General features: G+C 44.9%; 1 protein-coding gene across 6 annotated transcripts in view; it reads left to right on the top strand.

Moving 5' to 3' along the window:
• Positions 1 to 20,492, top strand: part of LOC137427262 (DNA endonuclease RBBP8) — a 54,755-nt gene that overhangs the window by 23,384 nt on the left and 10,879 nt on the right. For 4 of the 6 annotated variants that reach the window (XM_078778491.1, XM_078778490.1, XM_078778489.1 and 1 more), the window contains exons 2-8: positions 1,133 to 1,315; positions 3,859 to 3,901; positions 4,126 to 4,209; positions 5,120 to 5,226; positions 5,317 to 5,392; positions 5,539 to 5,753; positions 15,262 to 15,317. In XM_078778491.1, coding sequence (XP_078634617.1) covers positions 1,133 to 1,315; positions 3,859 to 3,901; positions 4,126 to 4,209; positions 5,120 to 5,226; positions 5,317 to 5,392; positions 5,539 to 5,753; positions 15,262 to 15,317 — 764 coding nt within the window. Of the gene's footprint in view, positions 1 to 1,132; positions 1,316 to 3,858; positions 3,902 to 4,125; positions 4,210 to 5,086; positions 5,227 to 5,316; positions 5,393 to 5,538; positions 5,754 to 15,261; positions 15,318 to 20,492 lie in introns of all 6 variants that reach the window. The other 2 variants (XM_078778488.1, XM_068116631.2) reach the window with 1 other exon arrangement.

The following is a 20,492-nucleotide window of genomic DNA, read 5'->3' as shown; positions in this document are numbered from 1 at the left end:
CTCACGAGTGCGGAGAGGCTCCGCTCACGAGTGCGGAGAGGCTCCGCTCACGAGTGCGGAGAGGCTCCGCTCACGAGTGCGGAGAGGCTCCGCTCACGAGTGCGGAGAGACTCTGCTCATGAATACATGAGTGCGGAGAGACTCTGCTCATGAATACATGAGTGCGGAGAGACTCTGCTCATGAATACATGAGTGCGGAGAGACTCTGCTCATGAATACATGAGTGCGGAGAGACTCTGCTCATGAATACATGAGTGCGGAGAGACTCTGCTCATGAATACATGAGTGCGGAGAGACTCTGCTCATGAATACATGAGTGCGGAGAGACTCTGCTCATGAATACATGAGTGCGGAGAGACTCTGCTCATGAATACATGAGTGCGGAGAGACTCTGCTCATGAATACATGAGTTGGGAGAGACTCTGCTCATGAATACATGAGTGCGGAGAGACTCTGCTCATGAATACATGAGTGCGGAGAGACTCTGCTCATGAATACATGAGTGCGGAGAGACTCTGCTCATGAATACATGAGTGCGGAGAGACTCTGCTCATGAATACATGAGTGCGGAGAGACTCTGCTCATGAATACATGAGTGCGGAGAGACTCTGCTCATGAATACATGAGTGCGGAGAGACTCTGCTCATGAATACATGAGTGCGGAGAGACTCTGCTCATGAATACATGAGTGCGGAGAGACTCTGCTAATGAATACATGAGTGCGGAGACTGCATGTAGGCATATTTATATTATTTGAACTGTTCATATGCAGACATTTTGGGATTTAGCTGTAAAACGCACAATTTGAGATACATCTTTGGGCAAGTTTGTTTATGATCTTGTTTTTGGGGTAATTTTGTTTACGATCTTGTTTTTGGGGTAAGTTTGTTTGCGATCTTGTTTTTGGGGTACGTTTGTTTACGATCTTGTTTTTGGGGTAAGTTTGTTTACGATCTTGTTTTTGGGGTAATTTTGTTTACGATCTTGTTTTTGGGGTAAATTTGTTTGCGATCTTGTTTTTGGGGTAATTTTGTTTACGATCTTGTTTTTGGGGTAAGTTTGTTTACGATCTTGTAACCTGGTCTCCCCTTGATTATTCCAATGGCATACCATAGGTGTTCTTTATTTCCAGTGCCACCACAGGACAACCTGGCTTTGATGAGGACGAACATGGGGGACAGCTTGATGAACACGACACGTCTTGGCATGAAAATGGACGAAACTGATGTCAGTCGTGCAAACAAAGAGAACCCCCCGTGCGAGTTCGATGAATTGCTTTTGAGATTGAGAGAGTCGAGGCACCGGGAAGTGGATGGTGAGTTGATCGAGTAATATTTGTTCCTTTACTCTGAATTTTGACGCAAGAGACCACAAGGCCAATCAAAACCTCCACTACGTTTTACTGACCTATGGTTGTTTGTACATGTTTTGTCCTTTAAATGTTGAACGTCAGTCAAGGAAGTGGCATGTATCATTTAAAAAGTTTTTCGTTTGACTCGGCCAAAGCTCTAACCGTTACGTCACCGAGGATGGTTGATGACTCGCTGCTCTGGTTGACGTAAATATGACCAGATACAGATAATGTAATCTAGCTTCCTGGGGTGGAAAGTCCAATGAACTCTTTTATCTCACTGTGGCAGGTTGTCCAGGGATCTTGAATGTACTTGGCATTTTTACCCGTCGCTTCGACTGATTTGATGAAAATACGGCACGCCGTTCCCTTCTTCACAAACATTCTGCTCTCTTCACCCGATCATTTGCCTGAGGTTATCTTCCATCTGCTTGGAAGTTGGCTAACATCACCTTTGTCATCCAACAAATTTCTTCTTCTTCATAGCCACAATTATTCCCACGTTCTTGCAGGATTGGATGGAGAGGAAGTTTGGCTGAAGTCTTTCACGAACCGGCTGGCCAGTCCTGACGTTTGACTAAGGTTAGGACAGGAGGTTGTAATTCGTTCCGGGTGCCGCGATAACTTGCCTACTCTTCGCAAAGGACACCGTGGGATCTTTAACGCCCACCAACTAATGCCGGCACACGGGACTCCCAGTTTAACGTCCGTACGCATTAATGGATCACCCTGCCTGTGAAACACTGGGATGACCGTTTATAATTGTGCTGAAATTCAAAACCAGGCCAGAGGGCTTCGACGTGAGTGTGTGTGCTCCTGTAAAAGTGAAAATTTCGCACTAAGCGACATGATAACGCGTTTGTGCTTTTCTTTTTTTATGCCTCCACCCCCTTTAACCCTGGTGTTGGGCTAGCGGCTAGGGTGCCGGCTTAGGATCCTAGGATCCTGGGTTCGAATCCCGGTCGATCGCTGAATTAACGCCAGGGGGGTTGACTCAGCATGTCATCCTTCCGAGGTCGGCTAATTTGAGTACCAGTTCACTGGTAATTCCCTGTTTGTCGTTAAAGGTGGCAAAAAGGGTTGGCGTCAGGAAGGGCATCCGGCCGTAAAACATTGCTTCAAAAAGGGGACCAAAAAACAACAACAACCACGGTTCCCGAAAAAGGCCAACCCCTGCTTTGCGGGGAAAAATGGCCTCTAAAGGTGGTTATATATATGCCTCCACCCCCTGGAGGTTTATTCTTCCACCCCCAAAATTGTTTTTGTATTGTCTGTCCATCCGTCCGTACGGGCTAAACCATACGGGTACTATGGCAGCCATGTTGGATTAAATGCAAATAATTTAAACAATATTTCTTGGAAACAGCTGATTTTTTTTTTTACTTGGCACATTAAGTACTCCCAATGGGGAACAAAAGCATTGTAATGATGTCGGTGAAGTGGTATACCAGCCATAAATGTTTCAATCGAATGCCTTTGTAGCCTAAAAATCTGAAATTGCATGCACATGATCTCTGACCCATTTGTATTGAAATATTAAATTTATGACATCACAGGTCACATGGTGTGGCAGCCGTATTGGCTTGAAAGCCGATATTTATAAATAAATAAATAAATAAATAAAACCTCCGAAAACACTTCACCGATAGATGTGAAACCTGTCATGTGGTAAAAATGTGATTCTTCAAAACAGCTAAAGGGATTTAAACCAAACTTGTTTTTAGGACAGTGAAAGAGGGCATCTACCTATTGTCACGGGCAGGGACTACGTGGAGGCATGTTGGTGACAGTCGCATCGCTCGAGTTTGTTTTTAAATTTGTGGAGTGAGCACAAGACATGTGACATTCTCAAAGATGGTAACCATGTGATACCCCAGCAAACATTGAGAAACAGGGAGAACTGAGGCGAAACAGGAATGAAAACGTACTCTGTGATAAACTAATGACAATAAACTATCGGAAAACGTAAGCTTGGCCAACCTGGACAATCCGAGAGCGTATTTGGATGAACACATTCTGACAGTGGTGGCAACAAAGGGAAATAGAGGGAAAGACTGACAGGAAGGAACAGGAGAAAAGCTGACAAACAGCCCTAGGAATTGGCCCTTAATGTCTGATGCGAGGGGAACAACGGCACATTAGCTGGAAGACAGTTCCACAGATAGGAGAAAAGGAGGAAGAGGAGAATGAAGGATTGCAAGTGAGTTGTGAACCTTGATAGATGTCAAACTCGCATGTTTGAAAAATAAGTCGGAGATTTGACCTCTACAGGGTCATGAAATGCCATGCATGTGATGCTCCAGGTCAAAGTGTGGAGATTATCTAGATTAGAGTTCATGAAGTCCTTGTTTGTTGTGAAAGATTGAGGAGTGCCCCAGAAATACGATGGCCGATGCGACCTCACACCCGACACCTTTTTATACACCCACACCTTTTTGTGCCCAAACATTGCATCGAGCTGAAGTTATTTAATTTTAGAGTTCCAATTTTTCTTTTTTGTCTTTCAGAGCTGAAAGGGAAGATAACATTTCTCAGAGAACAGAGACATCTGTAAGTTTGCCATCAAAGGTTGCCATTGCGAATTGCGTTGTGATTTAATAAGAACCATTACTTTGACCACCGTGGTTTGTGCAGGTGTGATTATTAAATAGGTTTTTCACTTTTGTTCCTTGTGTATTTTTCTAATTTTGTAACATTCATCTTTCATAAAGCCCACACTTTTCATCACAATCCTGGCTTGTTTTGCACCCCCATTTCCTGATTTGAATTTGCAGCGACGCACAGATTGTGCAGAAGTTAAAGAAGACCATCTTTGAGTTGAAGAAGCAACTTTCTGACCAGGCCAACATGCAAAACCGGTAGGTTGCTTCATACCTGTTCAGTGTCATTGACATGGAGGTTGATAACGTCTGTTATTGGTTATCGTCGAGGATCGGTACCCAAAGTTTGCTGTTGCCATAGTTACACATAGCCAAGCCATCTTTCTGAGGGGTTGTTGATGCACCTGAGGTGTACCTTTACCATATTAACAAATGAACGTCTTCCCTTGCTGAAAAAAACCTCTTGGCAAAAAGCTGAAGTGCATCCGGCCATCTACAAAATGGACTTCCACACGCCCCCTTCTCCATAGCACAACCAGCAATAGGTCGATCAGGAAACCTCTTGTTTCTGCTCTGTTGTGCCAACAGCTATTTTTTGGGGGTCCTGGAAGAAGAGGAAGATATTCCTGGGGAAAAAAATCCCAGCCACTGTTTGTTTGATTTCAATTTTGCAGGACTTCAACCTGTTCTCTGCCATTAAAAGCGATTTTCCAAGATTATGTTTGTAACCTGGTGTTGGCTTAGCGGTTAGGGTGCCGGCTTGGGATCCCAGGATCCTGGGTTCGAATCCCGGTCGATCGCTGAATTAACGCCAGGGGGGTTGACTCAGCCTGTCATCCTTCCGAGGTCGGCAAATTGAGTACCAGCATGCTGGGATGAATGATCCCGGTATGTACCCCGATTTAGAATAGGTACACCGTATCCCTGCGCATCGTAAGAGCGTGACCAAGGGTTGGCATCAGGAAGGGCATCCGGCCATAAAAACATTGCCTCAAACAGGGAACCATGATTGTCATGGGGCCCGCAAGGCTAACCCCCACTCTAGCGGGGAAAATGGCCTTAAAACGATCATTCATTCATTCATGTTTACCTTTATATACTGATGTCAATACAGGTAGGTTTACTATGCTGACAGGTTTTCCGTCTCCTTGCCCCCAACCGGCCAAAGTGCGTCGGCTTGTGAAAAGTGCGTGGAGCTGGAGCTGCGGAACAAGAGGCAAGAGCAGGAGCACGAATGGACAGAGGAAAAGCACAAGAAAGAAATTTCTTGCATAGGTGTGTTCTCCTTTGTGATTCCACAATAACTTGGTTCGGTGCTCTTATGATGCTCTCTGTTTTTAAATGCATTTGCTCTGTTTTCTGTAGCACAAGAAAAGAGCGAGCTAATGGAGGAAATGGCCAAGTTGAAGAAAGAATTATCCACATTCCAGGAAGCCAAAGAGTGAGTTTTATCGACCGACTTGTTTCACCATCTTGTGTTTCACTAAGCTGGTTCTTCTGCTCAGTCCCCCGACCCAAACCCACAAAGGCCGTAAAAGCCTCCAATGAATGAGGTAAATGTTATCGACAATTTTTCCATCCTTGCAGTCATCTTGGGAATGGTGATGTGGAGAAGACTAGGTCTGGACAGAGTGCACTTGGATTAAGGAGGCATGTGATGAAGGAAGATGAGAGTGGCCTAAAGGATGATGAGCCAAAAGAGGACGAAGGTTCTGTGTTTGTGGCCGATTCCCAAAGTCAGTGTCGATATTCATTCTCCAAGTGGCGTCAGCCTCGCCACCGGCCTGACGTAACTCCAGATGGTACGGTTTACGTTTTTGTCTTGTCTGGAAATTTTCTCTACCTATGGGATGTCTGCAAATAAACGGGAGACGAACTTGGTGATTTGTACTGTGGTGAAGCAAACTTGTGAGAAGCTGCTAAATTGTATCGTAGAACTAATAATGTAGTGGTAAATATGCACACGTGTACTTTAACTTTGTCTTGGGAGGTTTTTTATTGAATGCATTCCGGTGTCCCACGTCACTTCAATGGAATAGTATTAGGCCTCAACATAATACCACCAGTATAACTAAATCCTGGTGGCATCTGGTCAACTGTTTCTGGTGTTTGATCCCCCTCCATTCCCTCCCTTACCTCAAACGGTGACACAGCTGACACCACACGTGAAAGCCGAATGCCTCAACTCTGTGTTTGCCTCAAAATCTTGTGTCCTGAACCCATGTCTCTCTGTAACCACCTTGCCCAGGTGAACCCAGCTGCTTCTGGACTCTGTCCTTCTCTCCTGACAAGGTGGAGAAGTTTGTCAAACCTCGACTGATACTGCAACTGGACCAGGCGGCATCAGCCCACGAGTCCTAAAATCCTGTTTTGCCGCTCTATCTCACCCTCTCTCTGTTCTTTTCACCCTCTCTTTTGCTCAAGGTCATCTGTCATCAGCTGGGAAATCAGCAAACATTACCGCTTTACACAAAAAAGGTGCAAAAACTGATCCTTGCAACTACAGACCAATCAGCCTGCTCCTAATAATCAGCAAGGTTATGGAATCAATCATTGCTTCTGACATCATATCCTTCCTCTTCTCCAATGGCTTGATCTCTGATCATCAGTTTGGATTCAGACCAGGTCATTCTTCTCTGGACATGCTGCTTCGGCTGTCTCAACAATGGATGGAGGTCCTCAATGCCAAACAGGAAATCAGAGCCTTCTCCCTTGACATATCACGTGCCTTCGATACGGTCTGGCACACAGCTCTGCTCACCAAACTCTCCTCCTATGGTATCCATGGAAACCTCCACACTTGGCTTGTCAACTTCTTCTCCTGTCATACTCAACGTGTGGCCCTGAAAGGAATTCTCTCATCTCCTCTTTCTGTTCAGGCTGGAGTTCCTCAAGGCAGTGTTCTGGGCCCTTTGCTTTTTCTGGTATTCATCAATGATCTCTCCGACTCTGCAAAATCCTCTTTATCTCTTTGCTGATGACTCCACTCTCTGCCGCTCCATTCCTCATCCCTCAGATCGGCGGGCAGCAGCCTCCTCACTCTCTGCAGACCTGGACAAAATCACAGACTGGTCAAACAAGTGGAACATGTCTTTCAATCCTGACAAATCTCACACTCTTACTATGTCTCTCCGAAAAGACCGACTGGACAACCCTCCCATCCACTTTCTGAATAATCCTCTCCAAGAAGTTCTGTCACTCAATCTTTTGGGTCTCACTATCTGCCATGATCTTTCCTGGGAAAACCACATTTCCAAGCTGGCCTCCAAAGCCAGTCGCCGACTGGGCATCCTCCGTCATGGAGCGCGCCGAGTCACGCTAGTATATATAATTAAGAGTAGAATCATTTTCGGGGTTTTTTTATTTTCCATTTTTGATTGGCTGCCCTTCTGAAATTAATCAGAGTACCCAAAATGGATTCTGTGTTAAATTTGGTGCTTTTGTCTGGCCTGTAACGTTATTTCCTCTAAGCCACCTTACTACCTGCAGTGTAAACCAATGAGCATGCTTGGTTGGAAAGTACCATATACTCTTCCGTTTCTGCTGTGTAATCATTTTTGCACAATGTAATAACTTTACTTGTATTCATCTGGATGTCCTTGTGTGAGATGTGTGTTTGGCAGCTCTGATACAAGCCATATATATTGTTATGTCGGTGGGTAGAGTATATCTATAGATTTAGATAGATCTGCATCGGTAGGTGGTAGGCTAACCCCCGCTCTAGCAGGGAAAATGGCCTTAAAATGCATGTTGTTGTTTTGTGTTGCATAGGTAGGTGCTTCGTCTGTCGTGCTCGAGAATCTCGATGTAATTTCTGTTAGCCCGGTTTGTCGGACCAAGTGTGTACCTGTGATCATACGAGGATGATCTGGTGATAGGTAGAATAGGGACTAAGCTAATTCCCCTGTGTCAGACCTGGTGAACATCCCGGTGTCCCTTGTGGCAATAAATCACATACATTAGCTAGATCCATTAGTGCACCACATTAATTAATTCCCCCTCGCCACAATGACTGACCGAAAAGACCGACAGCAAGCGGCCGCTCAGTGGTACACCATGGCGATCAGACATAGAGCAGGCAGGCTGAGGCCACGCCCACCTCGCGATAGATTGACACCGAGGGTTTGGTGGGCGGATCGCACGACTGGTGGGAGGGGACTCGTGGATTGGTAAGAGGCCCGGATGATGTCGAAGCGACCCCGGACAAGATACTTGGAGCGGCGGACATTTTGTCACTTTGGTCTGGAATTTGGTGGTGAACGGTTGTGTGCCGACATTTTCCAGCTTCGCGTCCCTGGATCGATCCTTGCCGGATCCCTGTCTCGACCCTTCTTCTTGCCCTTGTTCTCCTGCCCTTGCCTCGTCCCTGCTCGTTGAAGAGACCTGAGTGCCTGGACCTCATTTCCTCCTGCCCTTATGCTTTCCTTCACTTCGACTCTCTCCCTCGCGACCCAAACGCTGAGTGCATCGCAGCTTCGTGCCGAATCTGGGAGGAGATTGCCTGGTTGAGGAGACGGGTTGCACGCCGCTCGCTCGCTTGGCGCGAGAGGGTGTATCGAGGCCTGGTGAACGGGAACGCATCGATCGAAGCCTTACTCCCCGCCAACATCGGAGCCGCGGTCCGACGACTGCGCTCGGAGCCGGACCATCCTTGACGACTGCAGACTACTGATCGAGCCAAGATGCACCACAGAACACAACGAAACGTATATTTTCATATCCTTTCCATTTGTCGTGTCGTCAAAGTCTGTGTTTAAGAGCGCTCAATAGTGGGTTTAGTTTTTTACCGGCGCGTTCCTTTGTTTTCAGAGTCTCGGAGTCTCGTAGTCTCGTACTCTCGGAGTCTCGTATTTGTTCTCGTATTTTTGTACAGAAACTCCGTGTTTGGTTGATTTATTAATTTACAGGTGAAGACTGAGCGGACCGTCAGGTAAGCCACGGCATCCTTCCCCCAATCCCCCGGCTCGTGTGTCGATCCGTCATTGAATTGGAAACGCCTCGTTAAGCTCGATTCCATCCGTGGATGCTCTGTCTCAACTGAGAGCCGTCCACGCGACAATAAATATATACATAGACTAGCGGGGTCACCCGTGGGAATCCCACGGGCATGGATGTGTGTGACATTTCGACATATTGAGTTAGATGCTGCACATTCATTTTTACAAAATGGTTACTGGCAAGTCATCAGATCCAGAAATGGTGTGATGAACACTTTATTTATTTCACATAATATGTGACCCCTCACTCCTCTCCACCTGACACTCTCCTGTCTCCACCTAGCACTCCTCTCCTCTCCAAACCCTCACATCCCTCTCCTTTCCAATCCCTCACCTCTCCAATCCCTCACACTCCTCTCCTCTCCAATCCCTCACACGCCTCTCCAATCGCGCCTCACACTCCTCTCCAATCGCGCCTCACACTCCTCTCCAATCACGCCTCACACTCCTCTCCAATCGCGCCTCACACTCCCCTCCAATCACTCCTCTCCAATCGTGCCTCACACTCCTCTCCAATCGCGCCTCACACCCTCTCCAATCGCGCCTCACACTCCTCTCCAATCGCGCCTCACTCGCCTCTCCAATCGGCTTTCCCCGTCTCGTTTCTCTCGTTTTTCTCCCGTCTCGTTCTTTTTCTTGCTCCAAATCGGCCCATCTCGCCCGTCGGCCCGTCGGAATCGGAAATCGGCCCGTCTTGCTTTCGTGCTTGCACGTAAATAAATTGTGTTCATGACACCATTTCTGGATCTGATGACTTGCCAGTAACCATTTTGTAAAAATGAATGTGCAGCATCTAACTCAATATGTCGAAATGTCACACACATCCATGCCCGTGGGATTCCCACGGGTGACCCCGCAAGTTTGCATTGACGTTCGTCGATGGACTCGTTCGCCCGTCTCATTCGTTTTCTTGCTACATCCTGTTCAAGTCTGCGTTCTTCATCGATCGTCTCATTCATTTTGGAAATATAAGTTTCCACGCAGCGCATGAATTGTCACGATCCTCAAGAGGAATTTGTCTCGTAATCATCAAATGATAAATGGCAAGTAAATTACATTGTGAAAATTTAATATTTCAAATAGACCTATTTAAAGTGTATGCGCAAATAACTAATAAATAAAAAAACGAAGAAATATGTCTCGGTAATTTCCTGAACTCGGTAATTTCTCGGTAATTTTACTTCCGGCTAAAAATGTTGAATGAAATAAAAACGAAGAAATATATGTCGTTTTGTGACGACTGTCATCAAAGGTAAACGGTGAATTCACTCGGTTTATTCGGTTCGGCTCGGTTTAAAGAAAAAGCGATAATGTCGAAATGTTGACGTCTGTGTCATGTTGGGCGGTGTATGATACTTGTTGGCTGTTGGGCGGTGATATGGTGTATTTTTAAAAATATATCTCTGCGTTTTCCCGCGTTGCTGACACCGAGTCTAAAACCATGATGGTGAGTTATATTGGAGATAAAGGCGTGAGAGAGACTCAATGGCCTTGAAGTTACAGGCATTTGAGAATTCATTTCGTTCTATAAACGGCAACTTTCATCGGATTTTCTTCTCTTTTTTTTTCAACCGAGTCTAAAACTATGTTAGCGACTGTGAAAAATGAAATGATATATCGAATTTAAAATAGATATCGACACATTGCCGTCGGTGTCATGTTGGGCGGTGTATGATACACCATGACGCGATTTTAAAAAATATATCTCTGCATTTTCCCGCGTGTGTGGAATGTTTGTGGAAAACTAAAGATTTCAAATAAACCTATTTAAAGTGTATGCACACATAACTAATAAAAAAAACGAAGAAAAATATCTCGGTAATTTCCTGAAACATATTTTACTTCCGGCTAATATGTTGAATGAAATAAAAACGAAGAAATATATGTCGGCATCATTGTTGACGTTTTTGTGACGACTATCATCAAACGAAATAGTAATATATCATAACGGAAAAGCAAAAGCGAATTTTTAATATATATCGACACATTGCCGGCGGTGTCATGTTGGGCGGTGTATGATACACCATGACGCGATTTTAAAAAATATATCTCTGCATTTTCCCGCGTGTGTGGATTGTTCTCAATTATTGCTGACACCGAGTCTAAAAGTAAAACCATCGATAAAAATGAAATCATATGGTGAGTTAGATTGGAGATAAAGGCGTGAGAGAGACTCAATGGCCTTGAAGTTACAGGCCTTTGAGAATTCATTTCGTTCTATAAACGGCAACTTTCATCGGATTTTCTTCCCGTTTTTTTTCAACCGAGTCTAAAACTATGTTAGCGACTGTGAAAAATGAAATGATTTATCGAATTTGATTTGAAATAAAACTGGGAGAGAGAGGAAGACACCACGGGCCTACAAAACAGGACTCAAAGCTATGCGAGTTAATAAAATGGTGGATATTTGTTTATATGAAGCCTCTCCCAGAATGGGTGGAGCTATGGGTGGAGCTACTCTGCAAACCGAGTAAGCCACACCCCGGACAGACACCCAACAGATAGACAGACAGACAGAATCATCTACGGCTATTATAATATAGATATATAGATATATAAGATATATATACAGTATTGTAACGTGACTTCCCTTGATGAATACCTTCGGGTAGCACGGATGACCAAACGAGCTTCAAAAGATCCTGTAGACCTCCGAGGCGTTCAATCAAATGGCGGATAATATGCGTGGGGGAGCAAGAGGGAGAGAGGAAACCGGAGCATTACCTGAACGGCTTCCACTCGACGTCTCCACAACTGAAAAAAAAAAACTCAAACAAAAACTGATTTAAAATGTACAAAAATAACAGGTTTATTTAAATAAATGCCGTTACAAAGAAAATGGGCGATAAACTAAATTCCTAAATTGGGACGTCCCTACAAACAGATCCAAAGACAGACAAAAGGGAAAAAAATAACTGAAATTAAATAGGCATCTGTGTGCACTTAACTCAACTTGGCAGGGGTGTCTCGTCAGGGGTCGTCAAAATCGTCTCGGGGCCTTGGCGGGAACCGCTCGTTTGTTGGCGGGAACCTTGGCCTCGCTGTGTGTCGCACTGCAGCGAGCCAGCAGTGCTCGTCCACCCGTCGCTCTTGCTTGGAAAGCCGCGGCTCTTCCTCCTCACGACCACCAGCAAGATCTCCAAACACGGCCGTTCACGATCGCTCCATTGAGCCCGAGAGAAAAATAAATGCCATCGCTCGTATGAGGTCCAGGCGAGAAAAAGCGCAAAAGGGAATTTGGTCAGAGTAGGGAGCCAAGAAGAAGAGGGAGAAATGTCCGCTAGCACGTTCTTTTATCACCCAGGCTCTGACATCATCTGGGGTGCTTCGCCAATCAGCGAGTCCTTCCCTGCTCCTATCAGCAAGTCCCATCGTACCCCGGCCTTGTGCCAATCAAAACCCCGACCAATCACTGCCCTTCTGGGCATGGCCCTTGGCCCGCCCGTCCTGTGCGCTTCCAAAGTCAATATCATCAGCGGCAGCGCTCAATGTCCAGTGCTCTTTTTGTTTGTCGTTCATAAGTTTGTTTTTTTTTGTTTGTTTTTTTTTTTTTATACAAGATCGAGGCTCGTGAAAGAGCGAACATTAATCACACAGAAAGACAAACCGACACATAAAACAAAAAGCATCGGGAGCGGTAGACAAGATGGGGAGAGAGGGGGAAGGACACAAACACAACATTTGAGAGCAGGAACCGAGAGACATGGAGACATTGAGAGATCTGTGGGAGGGAGAGGGCTTTGGGGGGGAGGCATGGGAAAGGGGGTGGGAGAGGCATAAAACATATGGACACTGCCAGGACGACCAGGAAAGAAGTTGGAATTACAAACAAGGTGGATCTGGGGTGAATTAGTGGGGGTAGAAAAGATCAAGGTTTTGGATGGGGGAAGATAAGAGATGGTGGTGAACAGCTGTTTTAAAGACCTGGAGGGAGGAGTGGGATTGAAGGGAGTGTGGGAGTTTGTTCCAGAGGCGGGAGAAAAGAGGAATGAAGGAGTGAAGGTGAGCAGAGAGCCGAGATTTTGGCAGTTTAACCATCAGAGGCTTGCTGGCAGATCTTGTGCGACCTGTAGGAATATTTGGGGGACAGAGCACAGAGAGAGCTGGGGGAGCAAGGCCGGACAGGAGTCGGTAGAAGACAGAAAGACCACCTACCTGCCTGCGGTGAGTGAGTGAAAGGCCCTCAGAGATAGCTTCATCGCGGGAGATTCCAATGATTCTGAAAGCTTTGGTTTCAACAGCGTGAAGCCGAGCTAGGTGTGAGGCAGGAGCACCGGCCCATAGGGGAGAACAGTATTCCATTGAGCTGCGGATGAAAGCCTTGTATGTGGTGAGGAGCTCAGGTGTGCCTAGGAAGGACTTCGCACGACGGAGGATGCCCAGTCGGCGACTGGCTTTGCAGGCCAGCTTGGAAATGTGGTTTTCCCAAGAAAGATCATGGCAGATAGTGAGACCCAAAAGCTTGAGCGACAGAACTTCTTGGAGAGGATTGTTGAGAAAGTAGATGGGAGGGTTGTCCAGTCGATCTTTTCGGAGAGACATAGTAAGAGTGTGAGATTTGTCAGGATTGAAAGACATGTTCCACTTGTTTGACCAGTCTGTGATGTTGTCCAGGTCTCCAGAGAGTGAGGAGGCTGCAGACTGCCGATCTGAGGGAAGAGGAATGGAGCGGCAGAGAGTGGAGTCATCAGCAAAGAGATAGAGAGGATTTTCCAGAGAGTCGGAGAGATCATTGATAAAGACCAGAAAAAGCACAGGGCCCAGCACACTGCCTTGGGGAACTCCAGCCTGAACAGGAAGGGGAGATGAGAGAAATCCATTCAGGGCCACACGTTGACTACGACCATAGAGGAAGTCCACAAGCCATGCGTGGCGATTTCCATGGATACCATAGGAGTAGAGTTTGGTGAGCAGAGCTGGGTGCCAGACCGTGTCGAAGGCACGTGATATGTCGAGGGAGACAGCTCTGATTTCCTGTTTGGCATTGAGGACCTCCATCCATTGTTGAGACAGGAGAAGCAGCATGTCCAGAGTAGAGTGACCTGGTCTGAATCCAAATTGATGATCAGAGATCAAGCCATTGGAGAAGAGGAAAGATTTCATATCCGAAGCAATGATGGATTCCATGACTTTGCTGATAATTGGGAGCAGGCTGATTGGTCTGTAGTTAAAAGGATCTGTTTTTGCACCTTTTTTGTGTAAAGCGGTAATGTTTGCTGATTTCCAGGATGCTGGCAGATGACCTTGAGCAAAAGAGAGGGTGAAAAGAACAGAGAGAGGTGAGATAGAGCGGCAGAGCAGGATTTTAGGACCCGTGGGCTGATGTCGTCTGGTCCAGTTGCAGAATCAGAGTCGAGGTTAGACAAAAACTCCTCCACCTTGTCAGGAGAGAAGGACACAGAGTCCAGGAGCAGTTGGGTTCGACTGGGAAAGGTGGGAACAGAGAGAGATGGGTTTGGGACTAAAACTTTGGGACTAATTCATAAGTATTCATATATATTTCATAAGCCCATATATAGTATTCATAAGTAAGCCCATAGATACACATAGAATCTAATAAATATTGTTTTCTCTGCAACCATTGGGCCGATTGACAGGAAATTTTCACCATAGGTGCACCTCCACCTGTAGAATTTTTTAAATGATAATTATGACGTCATAGGTCACATGGTTCGGCCGCCATCTTGGAAAACCGAAAAAAAATTGCACCTCCAAAAAAATTGCACTGCATAGAAAAAATTGAGACATGGCTCATTGTAAAGAACTCTCCATGGGGAATAAAATATGTTAATGATGATGTCATAGGTGCCTCCATTATGATGTCATAATTCGACAAGTACAAAACTTCATCCGATCAAGACTTTCTTGAGCATCATCTCGGGATAAATTGGTGGAGAAAAAAAAAATAACGATGACGTCATTGGTCACGTGGTTCGGCCGCCGTATTTGTTATAACACAAAAGCCTTAAAAAAAACTGAAAACATGTCCTGGTGAGGTTTTGCAATCTCCGATTGCTCTTTCTTCTTTGTTTTGTTTTTAACATTGTGTAAACATAAATTGTATATGTAAGTGGTTTTAATCTTTACTAAACTGTTTAAATCTAATGTTCATGACTTCAGAAAAGGTGCTCAATGTTGCTTTTTTAAATAATTCCTATATTTTGGCCTTGTGTTGTTTATTCTGGTAAAATGTTTGACAAATTTCTTCCTTGTCACATTGATCCTTTCAAGTGACACGGAATTTGCCACTTCTAAAGCCCGTTCGTTTGACAAGTTTACTTTTGTAATTAAACGCGTCGTTTTGTCTTCACAGAGCACTTACCTGATTTTGTTCCGGAAACTCTTGCTTTGGATGTCACTGATGAACAGGTGGAAGTGAAATTGCTTTTGCAATTTTTATTCATTCTTTTTTTTCTTTCTTTCCTTTTTTCCTTCCTCAAAAAGGCATTTGTATGCCTATATTTGTAGGCCGTTGCAGCCAAAGACTGACATTCACATGTGATGTGTATGAAGCAACGGAGGTGGGAGTGTGAATTTGATTATATTAGTATTATATTATATATTTGATTATATTATTATATTATATTATTAATTTGATTATATTATATTTGAGTACCAGCTCACTGGTAATTCCCTGTTTGTCGTAAAAAGGCGACAAAAAGGGTTGGCGGCAGGAAGGGCATCCGGCCGTAAAAACATTGCTTCAAAAAGGGGACCAAAAAAAAAAAAACAACAACCACGGTCCCCGAAAAAGGCCAACCCCCGCTTGCGGGGAAAAATGGCCTCTAAAGGTGGTTTTTTTTTTTTTTAGTGCACCTGCTGCCCAGGCATTCTACAGGATTGCATCCTGACATGGCAAACACTGGAACCTGGGGTCCAGAAATACCCCGGAATACTCTGTTTGGGCAGGAGTTTTGTTCAGAGGGGTGGCGATAACTTGCATACTGTTCATGCCGAACATCGTGGGATCTTTAACGTCCAATGACTAGTCCTGGCACGCAGGTCTTCCCGCTTGGCATCCATCTGAGGGAGGGCACACACATTAATGAAACACCAGGATGTCACGTGACCCGGTGATGTCTCATTGACTTGCAGGACGACGCAGAGAATAAACTATTTTGTTGTATTTGCCAAACCCTCGGGCACTCCTTTGAAAACTATTTTGCGACGACGTGCTGTAACATCCCAGGCCTTTAACTCGACATTGCTACAACAATTTCAAAACTGTTCATAAAAGTTTGAAAGCGATCTTCGAACAATCATCACCACGGTCTCTGTGTTGGCACGTTTGGACATGGCAAATGATCAGGAGAAAAACACCGATTTGGTTTTTGGCTGCGAGAATCTTTAGCCGAGAATTTATCATCGTGGAACGTTTCTTCCTTTTTTTTTTCCTTTTTTTTTTTTCATATAAAGTACAGACGTTGCTGAGGACAAACTATCTCGGAGGGAGGCCTACATTTTCCATTTGCATAAAGTATCTCCACAACTGACTTGTAATACCCTCTCCCACCAGCACCAGGTGTTGCGATTGAGTTCCTCAATGGCAAGGGATGAAAAACGGCCAGTGGGTGACCCACCACACATTTCCAAAGAGAACCTGAGTCGTACTCCTCCCCTCCCGCTTCCTCCTGAACCCCATGACAACGGGAAAAAAAAATGCAGAAAATGTTCCCACGCGCACTCCGACGACCAAATCTTTACTCATTCTGTCTAGTGGTTTAAGGGTGCATGCAGGTCAAACACACACACACACATACAAATACATACACATACATATACACATATATTCATGTACACACATAGATACACACAGATACACACATAGATACACACATAGATACAGATATACACTCATAGATACACACATAGATATACACTCATAGATATATACACGTAGATATACACACGTAGATATACACACGTAGATATACACACGTAGATATACACACGTAGATATACACACGTGGATATACACACATGGATATACACACATAGATATACACACATAGATATACACACATAGATATACACACATAGATATACACACATAGATATACACTCATAGATATATACACATAGATATACACTCGTAGATATACACACGTAGATATACACACGTAGATATACACACGTAGATATACACACGTAGATATACACACATAGATATACACACATAGATACACACACACAGATACACACACATAGATACACACACATAGATACACACATAAATACACACACGTAGATATACACACATAGATACACACATAAATACACACACGTAGATATACACACATAGATACACACATAAATACACACACGTAGATATACACACATAGATACACACATAAATACACACACGTAGATATACACACATAGATACACACATAAATACACACACGTAGATATACACACATAGATACACACATAAATACACACACGTAGATATACACACATAGATACACACATAAATACACACACGTAGATATACACACATAGATACACACATAAATACACACACGTAGATATACACACATAGATACACACATAGATATACACACGTAGATACACACATAGATACACACATAGATACACACACGTAGATATTCGCACATAGATATACACACATAGATATACACTCATAGATATACACTCATAGATATACACACGTAGATATACACACATAATAATAATAATAATTCATTTATTTTGTATAGCGCTTTTCCAGAAGCCCAAAGGCGCTTTGACAGAGTGGCAAACATAATGCATAACAATACATGAAAACAACAATTGCAAAAAGACAAGAATCAATAGGGAAATATTTAAAGCAAAAGGAGGGAGAAGGAGAAGAGATAGTCAGGGGTTAAATGCTGTGGGTTGAATGTTGAATGCAGTGTTGAACAGGTGGGTCTTTAGTGATGTTTTGAATGTGGTGAGTGAGGAGGAGTCTCTGATGGTGTGAGGTAGTGAGTTCCAGAGGGTGGGAGCAGTGATGGAGAAGGCCCTGTCCCCCCAGGATCTGAATTTGGTCCGGATGGAGGGGGTCAGGAGGTTGGTACCAGCAGAGCGGAGGTTGCGGGTGGGAGTGTGTCTGGAGAGGAGGTCAGCCAGGTAGGATGGGGCCAGGTTATGGACGGCTTTGTATGTCAAGAGGAGGATTTTGTACTGGATTCTCTGGGGGATGGGGAGCCAGTGAAGCTTGTAAAGGACGGGGGTGATGTGGTCACGGGTCCGGGAATGGGTGAGTAGACGGGCAGCGGAGTTCTGAATGTATTGGAGTTTATTGGTGATTTTTGAGGGTGAACCATAGAGGAGGCTATTGCAGTAGTCCAGACGGGAGGTGATGAAGGCGTGGATGAGGGTTTCTGCAGCCGTGGAGGAGAGGGATGAGCGGAGACGGGCAATGTTTTTCAGGTGAAAGAAGGCTGACTTTGTGATCTGTTTAGTGTATTTGTCGAAGGAGAGGGTTTGGTCAAAGATGACGCCAAGATTCCGGATGTGAGGGGAGGTGGATACTGGGATACCGTCGATGTTGAGGGCAAAGTTATGGGTGGATTTTGTGAGCGTTTTTGGGCCAATGATGATTATTTCAGATTTATCACAGTTAAGCTTGAGGAAGTTGATTTGAAGCCAGGATTTTATTTCAGTGATGCAGTTTGTCAGGATAGAGCGGGTGTCGGTGGAGACGGACTTGGTGGAGATGAAAAGCTGGATGTCATCGGCGAAGCAGTGGAATTGGAGACCATGACGGCGGATTAAGTGACCGAGCGGGGACAGGTAAAGGATGAAGAGGAGGGGGCCAAGAACTGAACCTTGGGGGACACCTTGGGGGAGGGGAGCAGTGGGGGATTTGCAGTTATTGATGGAGATGAACTGGCATCTGTCAGAGAGGTATGATTTAATCCAAGAGAGGGCAGTGCCGGTAACGTTAAAGGTGGATTCAAGTCGGGTGAGGAGGATAGTGTGATCGATGGTCTCAAAGGCAGCGCTGAGGTCGAGGAGGACGAGAATGTTGAGGTTGCCAGCGTCAGAGGAGAGGAGAAGGTCGTTGGTGATTTTGAGGAGAGCAGTTTCAGTACTGTGGTTGGACCGGAATCCGGATTGGAATGTTTCATTCAGGTTATTGGCAGAGAGATGATGTTTGAGTTGAGTGGCTACAGCGCGTTCCAAAACTTTTGACAGAAAGGGTAGGTTGGAGATGGGTCTGAAGTTGTTTAGGGTGTCAGGGTTTAGACCAGGTTTTTTTAGAATGGGGGTAACAGCAGAAATTTTGAGGGAAGGTGGGACGATGCCTGTAGACAGGGAGGAGTTTATTGTTGCAATGATAAGTGGAGAGAGAGCAGGGAGGGAGGCTTTGACAAAGCTGGAGGGGATGGGGTCAAGAGTGCAGGTGGCAGTTTTCATTCCTATGAGGAGTTCAGAGAGGTCAGTAGGGGAGATTGGGGAGAACCGAGACGGGGGATGGCAGGACAAGGAGGGGCAGGTGGTTGGAGGGGGAGCGGGTGCGGCGGTGGTCAAGCTGTTGTAGATGTTGTCAATTTTGCGTTGGAAGAAAGAGAGGAAGGAGATGCAGTTGTCTACTGTGAATGACTGGGTGGTGGTGTTCAGGGGGCGGAGGAGTTTGTTTATTGTCGAGAAGAGTGCTTTTGGGTTTCCGGAGCCAGAGTGGATAATTTGAGAGTAGTAGGCAGAGCAGGCGCGGGAGAGGGCATCTTTGTAGTGTTGTAGGTGGTCCTTGTAGGCTTGGGAGTGAACTGTGAGACCCGTTTTATTGCGGAGTCTTTCAAGTTGGCGAGCACGAGTTTTCATCAGGCGGAGTTCAGGGGTAAACCAGGGAGCAGAATGGGTGAAAGAAACTGTTTTGGTTTTTACAGGCGCAAGCTGGTCAAGGCAGGAGGAGAGAGTGTGGTTGTAGTAGTCAGTGAGGTCGGAAGGGGTGTGGAGGTCAATGAAGGGAGAAGTGGACATTTTTTCAGAGAGGGTGGATGAGAATGAGGTAGGTGAAAGAGCGTTTAGCTTACGGAAGTTGATTGTGTATATCATATTGTGTACACATATTGACATAGATACACACATAGATACACACATAGATACACACATAGATACACACATAGATACACACATAGATACACACATAGATACACACATAGATACACACATAGATACACACACATAGATACACACACATAGATATACACACATAGATATACACACAGAGATACACACATAAATACACACACGTAGATATATACACATAGATATACAGACATAGATATATACACGTAGATATATACACGTAGATATACACATAGATACACACATAGATACACACACGTAGATATTCGCACATAGATATACACACATAGATATACACTCATAGATACACGCTCATAGATACACGCTCATAGATACACGCACATAGATACACACACATAGACACACACACATAGACACACACACATAGATACACACACATAGATACACACATAAATACACACACGTAGATATATACACATAGATATACACACATAGATATATACA

This window comes from Myxine glutinosa, chromosome 5 (genome assembly GCF_964187855.1).
Source record: "Myxine glutinosa chromosome 5, kmMyxGlut1.1, whole genome shotgun sequence".
Taxonomy (NCBI): Eukaryota; Metazoa; Chordata; class Myxini; order Myxiniformes; family Myxinidae; genus Myxine; species Myxine glutinosa.
Note: the sequence above shows the minus strand (reverse complement) of the source record. Positions and strands in the feature narration are given on the sequence as shown.